Source organism: Haliotis rufescens, unplaced genomic scaffold (assembly GCF_023055435.1).
Source record: "Haliotis rufescens isolate VD_foot unplaced genomic scaffold, xgHalRufe1.0.p SCAF_9, whole genome shotgun sequence".
Taxonomy (NCBI): domain Eukaryota; kingdom Metazoa; phylum Mollusca; class Gastropoda; order Lepetellida; family Haliotidae; genus Haliotis; species Haliotis rufescens.
In genome coordinates, this window is record NW_025964383.1 from 47,699,559 (window position 1) to 47,716,974 (window position 17,416).

Sequence of the window (17,416 nt, forward strand, 5' to 3'; positions counted from 1 at the left end):
CGACTAAGTGCATTAGTCAATAGCCTACCAACCTGTGCCGGTCATGAGAGGCGACTAAGTGCATCAGTCATTAGCCTACCAACCTGTGCCGGTCATGAGAGGCGACTAAGTGCATTAGTCAATAGCCTACCAACCTGTGCCGGTCGTGAGAGGCGACTAAGTGCATTAGTCATTAGCCTACCAACCTGTGCCGGTCATGAGAGGCGACTAAGCGCATTGGTCAATAGCCTACCAACCTGTGCCGGTCATGAGAGGCGACTAAGTGCATTAGTCAATAGCCTACCAACCTGTGCCGGTCATGAGAGGCGACTAAGTGCATTAGTCAATAGCCTACCAACCTGTGCCGATCATGAGAGGCGACTAAGCGCATTGGTCAATAGCCTACCAACCTGTGCCGGTCATGAGAGGCGACTAAGTGCATTAGTCAATAGGCTACCAACCTGTGCCTGTCGCGAGAGGCGACTAAGTGCATTGGTCAATAGCCTACCAACCTGTGCCGGTCATGAGAGGCGACTAAGTGCATTGGTCAATAGCCTACCAACCTGTGCCGGTCGTGAGAGGCGACTAAGTGCATTAGTCAATAGCCTACCAACCTGTGCCGGTCATGAGAGGCGACTAAGTGCATTAGTCAATAACCTACCAACCTGTGCCGGTCGTGAGAGGCGACTAAGTGCATTAGTCAATAGCCTACCAACCTGTGCCGGTCGTGAGAGGCGACTAAGTGCATTGGTCAATAACCTACCAACCTGTGCCGGTCGTGAGAGGCGACTAAGTGCATTCGTCCTGAGCTATAAGTTTGTGTTCATGATAATTATTTCAATGTTCTCTATCGCTCAAACGTTAAAGTCTGTGCTGGTCGTGTGAGGCGACTATGTGCATTGGTGAATTATTGAATCAACTGGCATACTTTATACCTTGACATTTTTAGATATGGTGCGATGCAGTCTGAAGTCATAAATCAATGTCAGTTGCAGGATAGAACTGTGCAACATTTGGGGAAGGCTTCCGGTAAAGGGACCACATGGTCGATCACCGTTTATGAGGTATCAGCTGAGACAAAGAATATGAAAAAATTGCATGATTTGTTTTTATGTGCTATTTGAGTGAAAACAGACCTAATTGCTATGTGTGGACTGTAATAATTACAAAATCTGTCCATTAAAGTCTTTAAAATTGAAATTATTTGGAGGTATCACAAAAGTACCACATTATCGGACGCGCTAATTTGCAGCATATAGTGAGCACGGAGACGCGGCAGAACACGCAGGGAAAACAATATTTTACGTTGGCTTCATCGGGCACCTTTCATCATTCCTCACAGCGCTCGCGATCTGCTTCTCACTGCCCCACATATGCTCTGACCAAGCTACCGGTGGAGGTTGAACATAAATAATGCCATATGTTGATGGCAATGCGACTAGAAAACAGTATTTTTGTGTTGGTTTGTCAAGAAAGGAAATGTATGACATCTCAATTATTGTAAAAAAAAATGACAATTATGTTGGTGTATTTTTTTTAATAAACGTTCAGCTAAATATCACGAGCGTCTTGAGACCAACTGGTCCCTTTTAATCAAAAGATGTAATATGTCTCCGGCATCCTTGCCTATATAAAAAAAATACAATTGTGTCATATAGAAAGGTCCTCTTCAATAAACATTCAAAATAACACAATTTAATACCAGATACCTGCTGTTTCTGTCAATGATACATGTTTGCGATGCGAAAAAAGTTTTTGTTCATAAGAATTATTTCAGCGTTATCTATCTCTCAAACGATAAAGTCATGTATCATCAAAAAGATACATTAAATAAGCATCTACTTTCATGAGAAACGTTTCAGTTTAGTGATTACAATACTGATGATGAGAGTTTGGATGGTATTCCAGACTGACGATGGTTTAAAGGAATCCAGGTTCTTGACGTCGAATGATAAAATGTGTGTCCCTTTAACTGAATACTCCTATCAAATGCATCCATTTAATTGAATTTCGTAATTAAAGGAATTCATGTTGTACAGTCCATGGTACAACTGCGAGTAGGCTTGTCATTAGAGGCGACTAACGGGATCGGGTGGCCAGGCTCGCTGAATTGGTTGATGCATGTCATCGTATCCCAGTTGCATGGATCGATGCTGATGATGTCAGTCACTGGATTGTCTGGTCCAGACTCGATTATTTACAGATAGCTGTAATATTTCTGAGTGGGGAGTTAAACAGCAAACAAACAAAACTGCGAGTATAATGGTTTATCATTGGGAGTTGATTCCGTTTAATACAAAACTGACGGTCTTAGGTATAAAGAGACCTCTTCGACCATAACGCATTGTTTGTCACAGTCGTTACAGACTGACTATTGTAGTTCTTCTCGCTTCTTGCCTTGATTGACAGGTCCTATGAACATTGTTTTGTTCCTACTCCACGTTGATTGGCTACTGACCTTGTAGGCGTGTCAAGTTATGTGCATAAATTAAACAATCCTGATTCATGTCACGCCACAGTATGTATTCCTACACATGGAATGTTTATCAATCTCGTCATTTTTGTCTGCTTTGATATGTACAACTGTTCTTGTTGAACTATTGTAGACAAAACATGTCTTCGTTGTCGAATTTAATTATAAGCATTGACTGTGTATTTCGTTCGGTTCATACAAAAGTTTGCATACTGGTTTTAAGATTCATACCTCAATGAAACATACTAAGTCAATCCTCGAGTACAGCATTGAATCTGTTTATGTTATCTTGTTCTGGTAGATCACCATTTCCGTTTACTATCAGATTGAGATCAGTTGGTGTATTTGCGAGTATAAGTTGGTGTATTTGCGAGTATAAGTTGATGTATTTGCGAGTATAAGTTGGTGTATTTGCGAGTATAAGTTGATGTATTTGCGAGTATAAGTTGGTGTATTTGCTAGTATAAGTTGGTGTATTTGCGAGTATAGTTTGTGTATTTACGAGTATAGGTTGGTGTATTTGCGAGTATAAGTTGATGTATTTGCTAGTATAAATTGGTGTATTTGCGAGTATAAGTTGGTGTATTTGCGAGTATAAGTTGATATATTTGCGAGTATAAGTTGGTGTATTTGCGAGTATAAGTTGGTGTATTTGCGAGTATAAGTTGGTGTATTTGCGAGTATAAGTTGATATATTTGCGAGTATAAGTTGGTGTATTTGCGAGTATAAGTTGATGTATTTGCTAGTATAAATTGGTGTATTTGCGAGTATAAGTTGGTGTATTTGCGAGTATAAGTTGGTGTATTTGCGAGTATAAGTTGGGGTATTTGCGACTATACTAATTATATTTCTTCATTTAATAAGCCACAATCAAAGAAAACATTGAACGCATTTTGACATTTACTACCACGGAGACATTCTGCTGTGTCTTTAAATCGTAGCCCACATCAATCCTAATTAAACTGACCAACGGTAAACATTATGGCTTGGCTTAGTATATACAATATTATGTTTTTTGTGTCCAAAAGAGAAGTGTGGTTGGGCCTTGGGAAGATTTTTTCTGATTTATAAGTGTTTTAAATGTTGTGTTGAATTACAAGTTCTATCAGTAAAAGGTACATCATTCCACAGCTTGATGGCAGATGGTGAAAAAGACTCATGTGAAGGTTTTAGTCTCGTGAGGGGAATTGGGACATTTTCAGAATTTCTTAGGGTGTGTGTATTGCGCATGTTTTAAGCTCCTTGATTTTGTAATGTATGTGTATTAATGTATTAAGTAAGAACAGGCTATGTTGTGAAAATTTTTATATTCTACCATGACATTGATGAATGCTTGATTCTTATTTGTTAAAAAGAGGTTTCCTTTTTTTACGGAAACCCCTTTCAAATATATTAAGCCTTTTCACACAAAAAACGTGCGTATGAATACATAGATAGCCTACATATCGCTTCACAGAAAATGGCTGCCGATCGATCACCCCCATATGAACTGTAAAACATATCAATATTTCCTCTAATACACGCTGGGTCTCTAAATCCAGCCAGGTCTCTAATACACGCCGAGTCAAGGGCTCTCGCGAAATTAATAGACGGCGAAGTGTCAAATAGAGGAAATACGGTAGTTTGATATCGGATGTTTGGGGCGTTCTAGGCCGCAACCCTGACTGCTGCGATGATGACATTCAAAGATTTAACGAAGGCATATCTTTTGCACACAAATGAAATGTTTATGAAACTGTTAGAGAAATGTTCTATGGTGACAAGAATCGGAACAATTTAAGCTATTTCCTCATTGAAACACCCAATGAAAGTAAAATTTAACATTATAAAAATTGTTTAAAAAAACATCACACCAGCAGGGATAGTTAGTCAACGTGTTAATGTTGAACAGCATCACATGCACAGTACTGGGTTGTTTTCTGGTTTCCTGCGATTCTTTAACAGCACTGTTACTGTTAACAATTTCTTTGGCAGCCATAACTGAGAGTGCAGTGCAGATATAGTGACAACCGGGACACGTTAGGACGGTTCTCAATTCAGGGTGGGGAGGTATAATAAATTAAAGATTCACACATTCAAAATAAGTGAAAGAGTGATATCTAATAAATTTTGTTGAGAAAATAATAATTGTTCATTTTTTTGGTAACTTTTTCTGAAACCTACGAAGAGGTAATTTCATTATTGAAACAACCGACAATGAAAGTGAAATATGACATAATAAAATGTGTTTGAAGACATTTTATTCATGACAACATGATGTTAACAAACCTTTTCCTGATCGATATCCATTGCCATCTCCGTCAACAACCACCGTTAGAATTAGGCAGGAGGGGATTTGAAAGTGCATCGGAAAACACTCCCCTTCGAAAGTCCACGAAAACAATGTCCCAACTGAAGTGACAGCTTATCAAACTTGATGAAATTCATTTCAGAACACGCACAATTATGAAAATCTTACACGACCTACTATTTCTGGACCAGAAATGTCTAAGTTCTGTCACTATTTGGCTTTGGATCCGTGAAATGTTGAAATTGACAGGTCACACCATGCAGATTCCTCGTTTCAAAATATCCGGCTCGTCTGCAGCCTAAACAGCGGCTGTTCAGTCATACTCGTGAGTGAGTGAGTTAAAGTTTAACGTCACATCGGCAATATTTCAGCCATATCGTGACGAAACAAAATTTGATATGAACAATATATATTAAACTGTATAAAATTCTGCCGACAAAGAGCAGTATAATAACTAGAACAACACAGACTTTCGTAAAATTAGTTTGAGAACAAGTAAAAATAGATAACTAACTAATATAATCATTTAACAACACATTATAAAAACAGGCTATAGATCGCCACCAACTGAAGGTTGATCACCGCGCTTGGGACCATGGGGACTTACAGTACTTTTGCTACCTGCATGGACCCCAGTCGGATTTACATCATCCCTTCAGTTGTTGGCGATGGCTGACAAATTTAGCCAAACATTAAAATAACACATATACTACTATTAAAAACGTGGAAGAAATAAATATACTTTGAAAGACGTGGTCTTACTCAGTCATACTCAGTTCCATTAGTAATCACATGGATGTACCTGCAGGCTCGATCAATCCCAGTAAATCTACAGGTAAATGTTGATCCACATCATAGATCGAGGTTGTCATCTTGCTTCTTTTAACTAGATCTAGTTAATGTAAACACATGATTGTCAGCCATTGACAGCTGTGAGCTGTGAGTAACCGTGATGTAGGTCAAGTTCTGCCACATCCAAGTTCGGGGTGGAGAGGCATTTACTTTGATGTTATTATTGTTTACTGGGGGTAACTGCTATCTAACTAATAACTCTTAGACATGTTAAATGTATATTAGAATGTTAATTCATAAAGTTTGCTGTAGAAATATATTCGTTTAGCATTTTAAAACCTTGTTCCATTAACCCTCACCCCTACAATAGAAATGATGGCATGTTCGATTTCCAAGAAATGACCTCTCGCACATATTTCCGAGAAACGACGGCCAGTCCACAGTGTTCAACAGTGTGCAACAGTTTGATAGAAATTAAAACATCTCTCTTTGAATTAAGTTAAGAGTTTTATTTGTCAACTTTTTTTGAAAAACTAGATCTATGTGATTTGAACACTTATTATGAACTACTCACGACAATGGTGTTTTTTAATCTTCAACTTTTGTAATAATTGCTACATATATACCTGTGACCACTTTTCAGAATATTCTTAGATTGCGGATTGTGTTATTATGCGTTGCAAAAGAGCGCCGTTTTCAAAGCGTTGTTGCCGTTATGGTAGAATGGAGATAAACCTACTGTGTTTTTAAATTTGATGTGGTCCCACTGTAGAATAGATACCTCGATATTATAATTTTGAATCGAGCGCTTTAGCGTGAGGTTCCAAATTATAATAAAGAGGTATCTATTCTACAGTGGGAATACATCAAATTTCAAAACACAGTAGGTTTATCTCCTAATTAAAGACAAGAATTTTCGTTTTCTTTTAAGTTGTTGTAAAGGTTCCCAACCAGTTTTGAAATATAGTGAGGCTCGCGATGCATGTGTATTTTGGTAGCCCAGTAATTAATGTTTCTAGCTGCTTCCAACTGCAGTCTTTCTAGCCAATCACACTGATCTATTGTACATCCCAAAGCTCACATGCGTATACAAATTGGGGCCTAATGAGAGTGTCTCGGTTTACTATAAAGTAAAGTAATCTTTATGAGTATATCATATGTGAGGTTGTTGTAACAATCGTGTCTGCATGACAAGACCACTTGCTTGGTGATTCGAACGTAACGCCTACATGTCACCTGTATTAGTTTCTCTCACATCAAACTATAGTTTTATCATAATGTATATCTTCTTTTAGTGAGAATAAAAACAAACTTTAGTTCCTGTTCAGATTATTTTGGAATCATTGCATTACATCTCGTAGACATAAAATTATGTGTCTTCAGGCATCATCATCATCATCATCATCATCGTTGACGTGGCCGTCATCATCATCATAAAAAACATCATAACCTGACATTGTTATGTTAATAATGATTATTGTAAATCGTGTTGTACCACATTAATGGAGGAGGCGTGGCTGGATGGATATTTAATAACTGGGGGCTTATTCATTTGTCTAGCAGTTGTACTGTTGACCATCAGACACCAAAAGCGCCAAACTCTGTTGTGCTCCTGACAAGACACGTCACAGTGACGTCATATATATAGCGCGCACCTTACCGGTCGTAGTGTCGCCAGTCAAGGCGTTTCATGGCTGGTAGTGAGATGTGTCGCTTGTGTTAGGACGTAATTGTTGGGTAAGTGTTTTTACCACCGTATTTTGTACTTATAGAATCATTAGGAACATAGATAGGGTTGTAAACAAAGCATGATTGATGGACAACGATATGAATATTGCAGGTAACAGACAGCAGGTGCTTGCTTCACACTGAACTGTGACTGATCTATGTCCAAAAGCCAAACTCTTCATTAGCTTGAACTGACACCGGGGCTACACACACGTACATATTTCCACAAGCCACACACAACCCATTAGTTTTCAGGCATATTATGTTTAATCTAGATCTAGTAATAATTGTTTTCGAAATTTTCATTCAACTGATATTTTTACAACTAAGACCTAATGTTTTGTTGATTCTGTTTTCGTGAATCAAAGAGTTATTGAAATACATATATAGATACTGTACACAGATGTATTTGTACATGTCGCTACACACTGCAGTTTGTTTGTGTTATTCAGGGTAGAAAATACATTCACAAGTTTATGTCTGCACACCTTTATCTAGAGGATAATCTGTCCCGACACATGTAATATTAAATTCAATTGTAAGTAGGCCCAGAGCGCTCTGTATTTACTAAATTCACCATTCAATCGGCCAATGTCGTCTATTCACGAAAGCCCAAACAGTAGGGCCTAACGTTCTATTTTATCTTCGTATAGGAAATATAACTTTATTATTGTACCAGAAGTAGACAGGTTTGGCAAGGAGAACCGGCACTGCTGGTCATGTTAGCCTGTCTCCAGATTAAATTCGTATCTCGATCACTATGTCCAAGTTTTGATATCGTTATCTGCCTAGATTTACGTTTCCTCGGACAAGACAAGACAGTAATCAATGGAATTCATGGTTCAAGAAACTGTTGACACTAAACCAGGCCAGACGTGGCCATTTCCTTTTATTTAGGATTTCCTATCGCTCACTTCATTAAACTTTACCCATACATTCATTCATGTATAGTAGGCGACATTTAGAAGCTTTGATGTAAGGCCTAGATTATTTGTATATGCATGTTTTACAACGAACATGACGCACGGCCACTATGGAAGGCCTTGCAGCCTAGACGTGTATGAATTCCGTAAAAATACAAGTAACGATATTTGACTGACGAGGAAATAACAGCTTGTAGGCCTAAATGTATAGTATATCTTGCCTAGATATTATATCCAATGATGTTTTGAGATTTTCATTTTCCAAACTTGAAATCTTGAATGCCCCTGTCGAGGTTTACACTTTTACAACTCAATGAACAAAACACTGACCCAAATGTGATGAAAGCAAATTGTCGACCAGGTCTGAATATCAACTAACATGGCAATAAATCATGACAATTCTATATAAACTATTGTGATTAATATTGAAATCAAATGCTTAAGTAAATCGTATTATAGTGAGACTTCACATAAAACATACTACATGTGGCCCCGAGCAATATCACGGCATGTTATTATAGAATGCTTCCATGTTGATGTCCACCTTTCATTGTACAAAACATCGCGATATGGCTGCAATATTGCCGATGCGATGTAATATTTTAACTCACTCACTCACTCATTGTACAAAACTTGCTTTGATATTCACTTTGGCTCTAGTCCCGTTGAGCTTCACCCACCTATTTTGCAAATAGTCACGCTGTCGCCAACTAGGTCCAGTGCCTAGAAGCCAATCACACAAGCCGAGAGTTGTCCGGTAACATGCGTGTGTGCCATTCCCACAGGTACTAATACGACATTAATGTGTCAAGGGCGTTAACTCCAGACGACCGAGCAGTAATAGATTAAACAAGGATATTGCAATTTCAGTTAGTATTAATTTCCAATAAAAATCCTAAAATGTTTTTTATCTCCACTTTATTATTCGTACTCAGGGTTAGAACTAACAGTTTTTGTCCACTAGTCCTTATAATGATAACATATAGCAAAACCCTTAAAATGGGCTAATTCTACTAGTCCTCAGGATACCTTTACTATTGGGCATTGTGTAGATATTGTCACATGTATTGTAGTAGGCAAACCACCCTCCAGACATACACACAACTGTGTTAGAACTGTGAGATGTTACAGAAACATTCTAACCATGCAAATACCTGAAGCATAAAAACACAAACCAGCTGTTGCCATTCCCTCCACAGTCGCCATGTTGTTGTCAGCCATGTTGCATGTCTAGATAATACATCAAGTGTTTTATATCCTCACTGTAAAATGTGAACACTGCAGCTGTGAGATAAAGATGTCGGACATGTGTACAGAGTTTACTTTGTGTTACAGCGACACCGACACGCGACCTCCATGATGCCAGCAAGGAGGGGGACATGGCGGACGTGAAGCGGATCCTGGCAGAAGGTCGGGCTGACGTCAACGGTAGAGACGGGATAGGGATGACACCGGTGATGTGGGCAGCACACAGGGGACACAGAGACGTGGTGGAGTTCCTGGTGAGTGGAGGTGCTGATGTGTCACTGGTGGACGAGGGCGGTGACAACACCCTTCACTTCGCCTGTATGACAGGACATGTGGAGACGGTGAAGTTTGTGCTGTCTCTGAACGTGGCGGACATCAACTGTAGAGACAGGGTCGGGATGACACCGAAGATGTGGGCAGAAAAGTGGGGACACAGAGACGTGGTGGAGTTCCTGGTGAGTGAAGGGGCTGATGTGTCACTGGTGGACGAGGTCGGTGACATGTATGGTAGTGGGCAAACCACCCTCCAGACATACACACAACTGTGTTAGAACTGTAAGACCTGATACACGAGGTGGGTGGAGACAATGTCACATGTATTGTAGTGGGCAAACCACCCTCCAGACATACACACAACTGTGTTAGAACTGAAAGACCTGATACACGAGGTGGGTGGAGACTGTGTCACATGTATTGTAGTTGGCAAACCACCCTCCAGACATACACACAACTGTGTTAGAACTGAAAGACCTGATACACGAGGTGGGTGTAGACATTGTCACATGTATTGTAGTAGGCAAACCACCCTCCAGACATACACACAACTGTGTTAGAACTTTGAGATGTTACAGAAACATTCTAACCATGCAAATACCTGAAGCATAAAAACACAAACCAGCTGTTGCCATTCCCTCCACAGTCGCCATGTTGTTGTCAGCCATGTTGCATGTCTAGATATACATCAAGTGTTTTATATCCTCACTGTAAAATGTGAACACTGTAGCTGTGAGATAAAGATGTCGGACATGTGTACAGAGTTTACTTTGTGTTACAGTGACACTGACTCCCGCACGTAGAGACCCCGAGGCAGACCGCTACCTCCGTGACGCCAGCATGGAGGGAAACATGGCGGCCGTGAAGCGGATCCTGGCAGAAGGTCGGGCTGACGTCAACTGTAGAGTGAAGGGGCTGATGTGTCACTGGTGGACGGGGTCGGTGACAACACCCTTCACTTCGCCTGTAATGGAGGAGATGTGGAGACGGTGGAGTTTGTGCTGTCTCTGAACGTGGTGGACATCAACAGTAGATAGATAGATAGATAGATCATCTTTATTTCCTCCAGTTGATGAAGATACATTGATATGAGATATAAATATATATATATAACAGCTGATATATTGTATGTACAGACAGTTTCACATCGTTATCAAATAATGTTTCTTAGTAGGTTTTTCCACATTTTAACAGTTTTACATACACGAAGCATGATATTTGCCCATAGATTGTATTCAATTGCCATAGTACTTTCTGTTGGCAAACCGCCAAGTAAAAAGGACAGAAAGGTTTCGTCATCATCGTTCCAGATACTAGAAAAAGTTGTCACATCTAGCAAATCAATAATAGACTCAACAAGAATATTTCTTTGTTGTTGAGTCTTTTTACAATACATAAACACATGTTTGATAATATCAAAAGCAAATGTGCCGCATAAACATTCATCAGATTGTATACTGTAGGTGCTAAGGCATAATAAATATGCTAAATCATAGAAGTGTTCCGGCCTTTCAATTGTTAGTAACCAAAGTCTGTGTACCTTAGGTGATCGTATAAGAGAGTATCGTTTTAGGTTTTCTCTTGAATGAATCTCTGCATGAATTATGTTATGGTCACCTACGCTTATTTGTTCTTTAACTCGACTCGCCCATGCATGTTTTGAGGGGAAATGAGAATAAATGGTATATGTGTTTATGTCATTATTGAGTTCATACTTGTTTACAAGTGAAAGCATGTGGTACAAGGGTGACATTTTACATTTATCATCTTTTTCTTTAATTGTATCGAGTTCAAACTGAACAAGTCTGTGCTGAAATAGTCTTTTAAATGCAAAGTTAATGTCACTATTACATAGTCTTCCCAGAAATAAGAGACCTCGTTGATCAATGTACGCCTGGAGAGAAATTAAACCCAGACAATCTCTGGTGACGACGGAAGGAGTGCGTCTAGACAGTCCTTGAATCTTTTTACAAAAATAACGTTGAATAATTTCAAGCATTTCGTATTCCTTCGGTGACAGTTTACCCCATACACTACAAGCAAATAATCCACATGGTAAAATTACCCTTTCCCATATACGAACAGCTGGGATAGGATTTAAGCCACCAAAGTATAGTCCATGATTATAATTTATATTGACTAACATTCTGAGTTTTTCACATATTAGATGGGTACGTTCTAAGGTTTTCTTTGATGTACTTAGAAACAATCCAGCATAAGTTACATTTTCCTTTTTAGGAAGTACTTGTGAACCAATGTAGACACATTGAGAGACAGATTTGCGAATATTCCCAAACAGTAGAAATGCACTTTTACTGGCATTATATTTCAAATGCCATCTATTAGCATAGGTGTATATATTATTCAGTAGACATTGCAGTCCGTCAGAGGAGCTGCTCAACAGCGTAGTATCGTCTGCTAATAGGATGCCGGGTGTATTACCCCATGGAAGACACAAGCCACGCCCTAAATCATCAAGTGAATACAACAAGTCGTTAATATATAGAGTAAAAAACCATGCCGATAAAACGCGACCTTGGCCAACACCTTGCTTAACATGAAACACATTTGAGGTAAAACCTCCAATGCTTACACATGACTGCATTGAGGTATATATTGTGCGTAGAAGTCGCCATAATTTTCCATTAATACCAAAGTTATACAGTTTGAAGAAAAGACCATTAAGCCAGACTCTGTCAAAAGCTTTCTCGTTGTCGAGAAAAGCGCAGTAAACTGGAGACTGTCTTTCGTTATAATAAGCTATGCTTTCCATTAATGTAAACAGGGCAGTTTCTGCCCCAGCCCCTCTCCTAAATCCAAATTGAAAGCGGTGGGGGAAGCCTTTAGATTTGTTTGCCCACTCTTCAATTCTATTCAGCAGAAGTCTTTCGAACAGTTTACTTAATACTGGAGTGACGGTAATACCTCTGTAGTTAGTGGGGTCGTCTTTACGTTTACCATGGCCTTTATGGATAGGTAAAATCTTTCCAACGTTAAACATTTTAGGTACATATTCATGAGAAACAATTTTATTATAAAATATAACAAGGTGTTGGATAATAGATCTACCAGAGTATTTGATATGTTCATTAACTATGCCATCGGGACCAGGCGATTTTCCACTTTTTAGACGTTTTATAGTTGCCAATAACTCATCAGATGTGAAAGGACAAATCAACGTGGAACTAACGTCGCTGTTCCCTTGGTCATTATACGAGTCATTTTCAATCTGTTCCATGCGAATATTCACATAATCAGTAAAATCTGAGTCAAAATTGATATCATGATTTGGCATTGATAAATCCTTGAAATATTTGGAAAACAGATTACAAATTCCTTCCTGTGTATTACAGGACTCTTCATTTTACACAAGCGTCTGGGTTTGTTCCTTCTTTCTTTTATATTTCTTGGTTACTCTAAAGTACTCTGTTATATCAACCTCAGCTGCTTCATATATTTCCTGAAACTTTTCGTCTTTCAGTTTTTGTTTGGAACGGCGATGCTGCTTCCTAAAGATACGTTTTGCTCTTTTATACTCAATGTAATTTGCATCCTCTTTATCATGAGATTTACCATTATAGATCCATTCACTACGGCGTTGTCGCATTGTACGATGCAACGTATTTAAATTATCTTTTTTCCAGTATGGTTTTAAATGAGATTGGAATTTTGAAGATGGTATACTTAGTTTAGCTGCAGCATGTAACGCTTGTAGGATATAGTCGTGATAACTTTCGATGTATTCATGAGGAGATGCGTACTGAGTTTCGTCAAACTGAGCACATCTAAAATAGTTTTCAGTTTCATATCGGTATAACATAAAGTCTACGTCATTAGCTTTACGCCAGTTTAGATGTTCACCGCCATGGTGGCGTGGCTGGGAATCAGTACTCAGACATAGGAATATCGGACAATGGTCTGATACTGAGTATTGAACACCAGTATCTAAAGTATAACCAACAACGTTACTAACATGTTGGAGATTAATGAACACATAATCTATCATACTTCTTATAGTTTTACATTTACTTGTGAAGGTAAAAAAGGCATTATCGTCAAGGGGTACGACAGAGATTAGATTCCGTTCAGTGAGCACTCTTTGCAGATATTTCGCTCTGCGTTTCAATATAATTCCATGCCGCAGGTCTGCATTAAAATCACCCAGAAGAATTGTCTCCCCTTGATGAGAACATCTATCATAAATCTCCAGTACATTATTAACTTCTTCTATGTATACACTATCTAATACGTTAGATGAGGGAAGGCGAGCACCAATTATATACATAGGGCATTTATTAATGAAGAGTTTAGCCCCAATGATATGCTCGCTTGAAGGTATACTAATTGCTGACGACCTCCGACATGTACTTTTACGAATAAATATGGCTATACCCCCTGCGCCTCTTTGAGATAAGTGGTCATGCTGACATTTAACATAGACGTTAAAGTCATCATCCAAGTCATAGAGTAGATATTCACGTGTGTCGTCCAGCCAGTGTTCGGTAATAACCAAAATGTCACAGCTCATTAGTTTTGAGCGAATTTCATCTAAGCAATTCAATGCCCCACGCACATTCCACGTAATCATGCGAAGGATTGCCATTAGAACAAGTATATATGTCGCAAGTCTAAAATTGTTCATCAACATTATTAATGTTCAGCCTTATCGTCATTGTACCACACATTATTCGGTAGCCACTCACGACAGTTAACGTTTTCGGGCCAGAAGCAGTCATCATCCAAGATGATATCTGCACATTGCTGTGGGACAGTTATTCGAATGGTGAAGGTAGGATTGCGTCGCCCTTCCCAGTGTTTCATGAGTCTCACATTTGTGATAGTTACATCACGATTCTTAGCATAGTCACATATAGCATCTTTAACAACGTCAAATGGTTCGTCAGCTCTGACATAGCTTAGGACCAGTCTTTTGTTTCTATTTCTATAGACACCGGCAAAAGACTTTTCCCACTGATTGTTGAATGTAACATTTCTTGACTCCTTTACATTGTTTACAGGTTTAGTTTGCTTTTGTCTGTCGACGCCATCATGCTTGACAATGAGCGGCTTGGGGGAAGTGTCTTCAGAGCTTGGGTCTTTACTGCCTGCATTGTCATGAGTCTGAGGTCTGAATGGGAGGCTTGGGAATTGACGAGAGTCTATACTCGTGTAATCGGTCCTCTGAATGGGTGGGGATATAGGTCTGTTGGAATTTGGGCTTCCCTTCGTAACAGTCTCCGAATATAAAAGTTTGTTTCTCGTGTTCATGCAATCTATTTTTCCATCGACAACGCGCACATTCTTGTCAATAGATATAATTGTTTCTTTCACATTTCCTCTCAATTCAAGTAACTCAGTCTCTTTCTGTTTGAGTTGATTACGTAATTGAATTAAGTCCGTCTTCATTGACTGTTCATTTGAACGAAGTGTCTGAATCACAACCGTACACCTTTTCACTTCATCGCTCTTTTCATCATATGCACTGATTAACTGTAACATATCTCTGTCATATTTGTCTTGAAATTGATCCAGTTGTCTGCGCACACTGTCAAACTTCTTGTTTACATCTTCGTGCAAGAACATTAGTTTCGCCAATACACTTGACAATATGTCCTTGTCCTTTTCCATAGCTACATCAGTAGTAGGCTTCATACAGGCTTGCTTTGGTCTACTTAAGACATCAGTCTGAATCACATGAGCTGGAATAGCACCTTTAACAAACTTATAGAGCAGATACACATCAGATGCATATTTTTCTGCTACGCTTTTAGTTTGACCACTTCTATTGACAACACCCTTCACTTCGCCTGTAATGGAGGAGATGTGGAGACGGTGGAGTTTGTGCTGTCTCTGAACGTGGTGGACATCAACAGTAGAGGAGTGTGGAGCTGGACACCGGTGATGACGGCAGCAGAGCGGGGACACAGAGAAGTGGTGAAGCTCCTGGTGAGTGAAGGGGCTGATGTGTCACTGGTGGACGTGGACGGTGACAACATCCTTCACTACGCCTTTATTAGAGGAGATGTGGCGACAGTGAAGTTTGTGCTGTCTCTGAACGTGGTGGACATCGACGCCAGGAACAACATCGGTCTGACAGCGGCCGACATGGCGAGACTCGGGGGACATAAGGAAGTTGTGAAACTTTTGGAGCCATGCTTTCACGTGATGTAAATAGGAGAAAATGTTGGATCGCGGCGGTCACCTGAAGTGTGTTGTGTTTGTGTGGACGGTGAAGGAGGACATGTTGTTACACATAGTGACGTGGTGTGCCGTTCACGTCGTCGTGCTTTATATTTCAGGATTAGGTGAGAATGTGTGTTGTGTTTGATGATAAATAAAACTTGTTGAAAACATTTTCAGACATTTTGTCATTTTTTGTGTTTGGAACTTCGCATGATCAGGTTAGAAAATTGTTAACTGAGTGTAAATAGAGATGCTGTGTGATTTATATGTAAACTCCCCATCTCGTGATATTATTCTGTGTTAATTGTGAGTAATTAGTTTGTAATTAATCGTGAAACAAACACAACAAACTGGTTGTTAACATCTCGCTGCACTCTGTGACCTCAGACTGAGCTGACATGGCGCCAAATGTACAATGACAGTGACGTCACACTGTCGATGACGTCACGGCCTTGCGGCACTGCCTTCGCCTCACCTCGCCCGTTTCTAATATCTCACTCCGGCGCAGTGGTGACTTAGCATAGCACTGTGCTGGTCGCGTGGAACTCTGGGTAGGAGAGTGTTCTAATATATGTTAGAATGGGCGATCTTTTTACAACTGAATATGGTTAACTAGCACATTTTTTGCAGTGATTATTAGTTTATAATATCAACATTTGTTGAGTCTTCTACTAAAAGACGAATTGTCACGATGGAAGATAGCTGGAAAAAAGTCATGAAAAACAGTATTTTGCCTAGGTATTTTCTACGTCAGAAAACAGCGAGGCATTCTGTCAGTCTGGGCTAACATATTGCATCGATGAAATGATGCAGACTCATTTTATTTATCAGGCTTTGTGTTATTTCCCACTACAATTCCAATTCAAATCTCAACAAATACTACCATGGACTTCAATGTAATAAAATTGGAGATACGCCTAAATGTGCAGCACACAGACATCTTTGACAGGCCTTTACCACTGATGTATATAGTTAGTATATATCCGTGCCTTTACAAATAGTTTAAGAAGAAATAACGTTCAAAATAATAAAACAACTGATTTTAAATCATGTTACGTTTTATATCAAAATTAAAGTTGCATCTGAATATCTAAATTTATATTCTGACATTACTTTCTAGAAATATGCCAAATGAAAATCTGCCATGCATCTATCAAGCAATCAGTTACTCAGTGACAATTATTAGTCATACTTTGAAATAAGAGATTTACCCAGGTTACTCTGCCCCTTATAACATGTGTCCCACCATTTAAGTGATTTGAGTCATCACAGGTGTTAATTCATTTATCCATCATTTCTTACAGAATTCTGATTCTCATGCTCTTAAAATAGTAGTAAATTACAGAGATTGTCCCAACAAACATCAAATCATACTGACTACCCCACAAAAGGTGTATGATACATAAATTGATGGAAATCATAGTTTTATTTTATTTGGGAATCATAGTTTTATTTTAGTAACTCTATATTTATTTATATGTTGACAAATTATTTCCCATACAAACCCACACACTATCCTGCTGCAG

The 17,416-nt window shown here is 39.1% G+C and overlaps 2 protein-coding genes across 4 annotated transcripts in view; both read left to right on the forward strand.

Moving 5' to 3' along the window:
* LOC124123148 (ankyrin repeat and KH domain-containing protein mask-like) overlaps positions 1–11,202 on the forward strand; it is a 62,732-nt gene extending 51,530 nt beyond the window's left edge. For all 3 annotated transcript variants that reach the window (XM_048390331.1, XM_048390332.1, XM_048390333.1), the window contains 2 exons: positions 9,522–9,889; positions 10,489–11,202. In XM_048390331.1, the coding sequence (XP_048246288.1) occupies positions 9,522–9,889; positions 10,489–10,491 (371 nt within the window). In that variant the 3' untranslated portion in view covers positions 10,492–11,202. The remainder of the gene's footprint in view (positions 1–9,521; positions 9,890–10,488) is intronic.
* On the forward strand, positions 10,548–15,878 carry LOC125377387 (E3 ubiquitin-protein ligase mind-bomb-like). Its single transcript, XM_048390455.1, has 2 exons — positions 10,548–10,696; positions 15,479–15,878. Exons 1-2 carry the CDS (start codon positions 10,548–10,550, stop codon positions 15,876–15,878), a joined length of 549 nt encoding a protein of 182 aa, XP_048246412.1.
* The last annotated feature ends 1,538 nt before the right edge of the window (positions 15,879–17,416 follow it).

Coding starts and splice junctions, on each gene's coding strand:
- LOC125377387 (XM_048390455.1), top strand. CDS start 10,548: ATGGAGGGAAACATGGCGGCCGTGAAGCGGATCCTGGCAGAAGGTCGG. Junction 10,697..15,478: donor ATGGAGGAGATGTGGAGACG/GTGGAGTTTGTG, acceptor CTACGCTTTTAG/TTTGACCACTTCTATTGACA.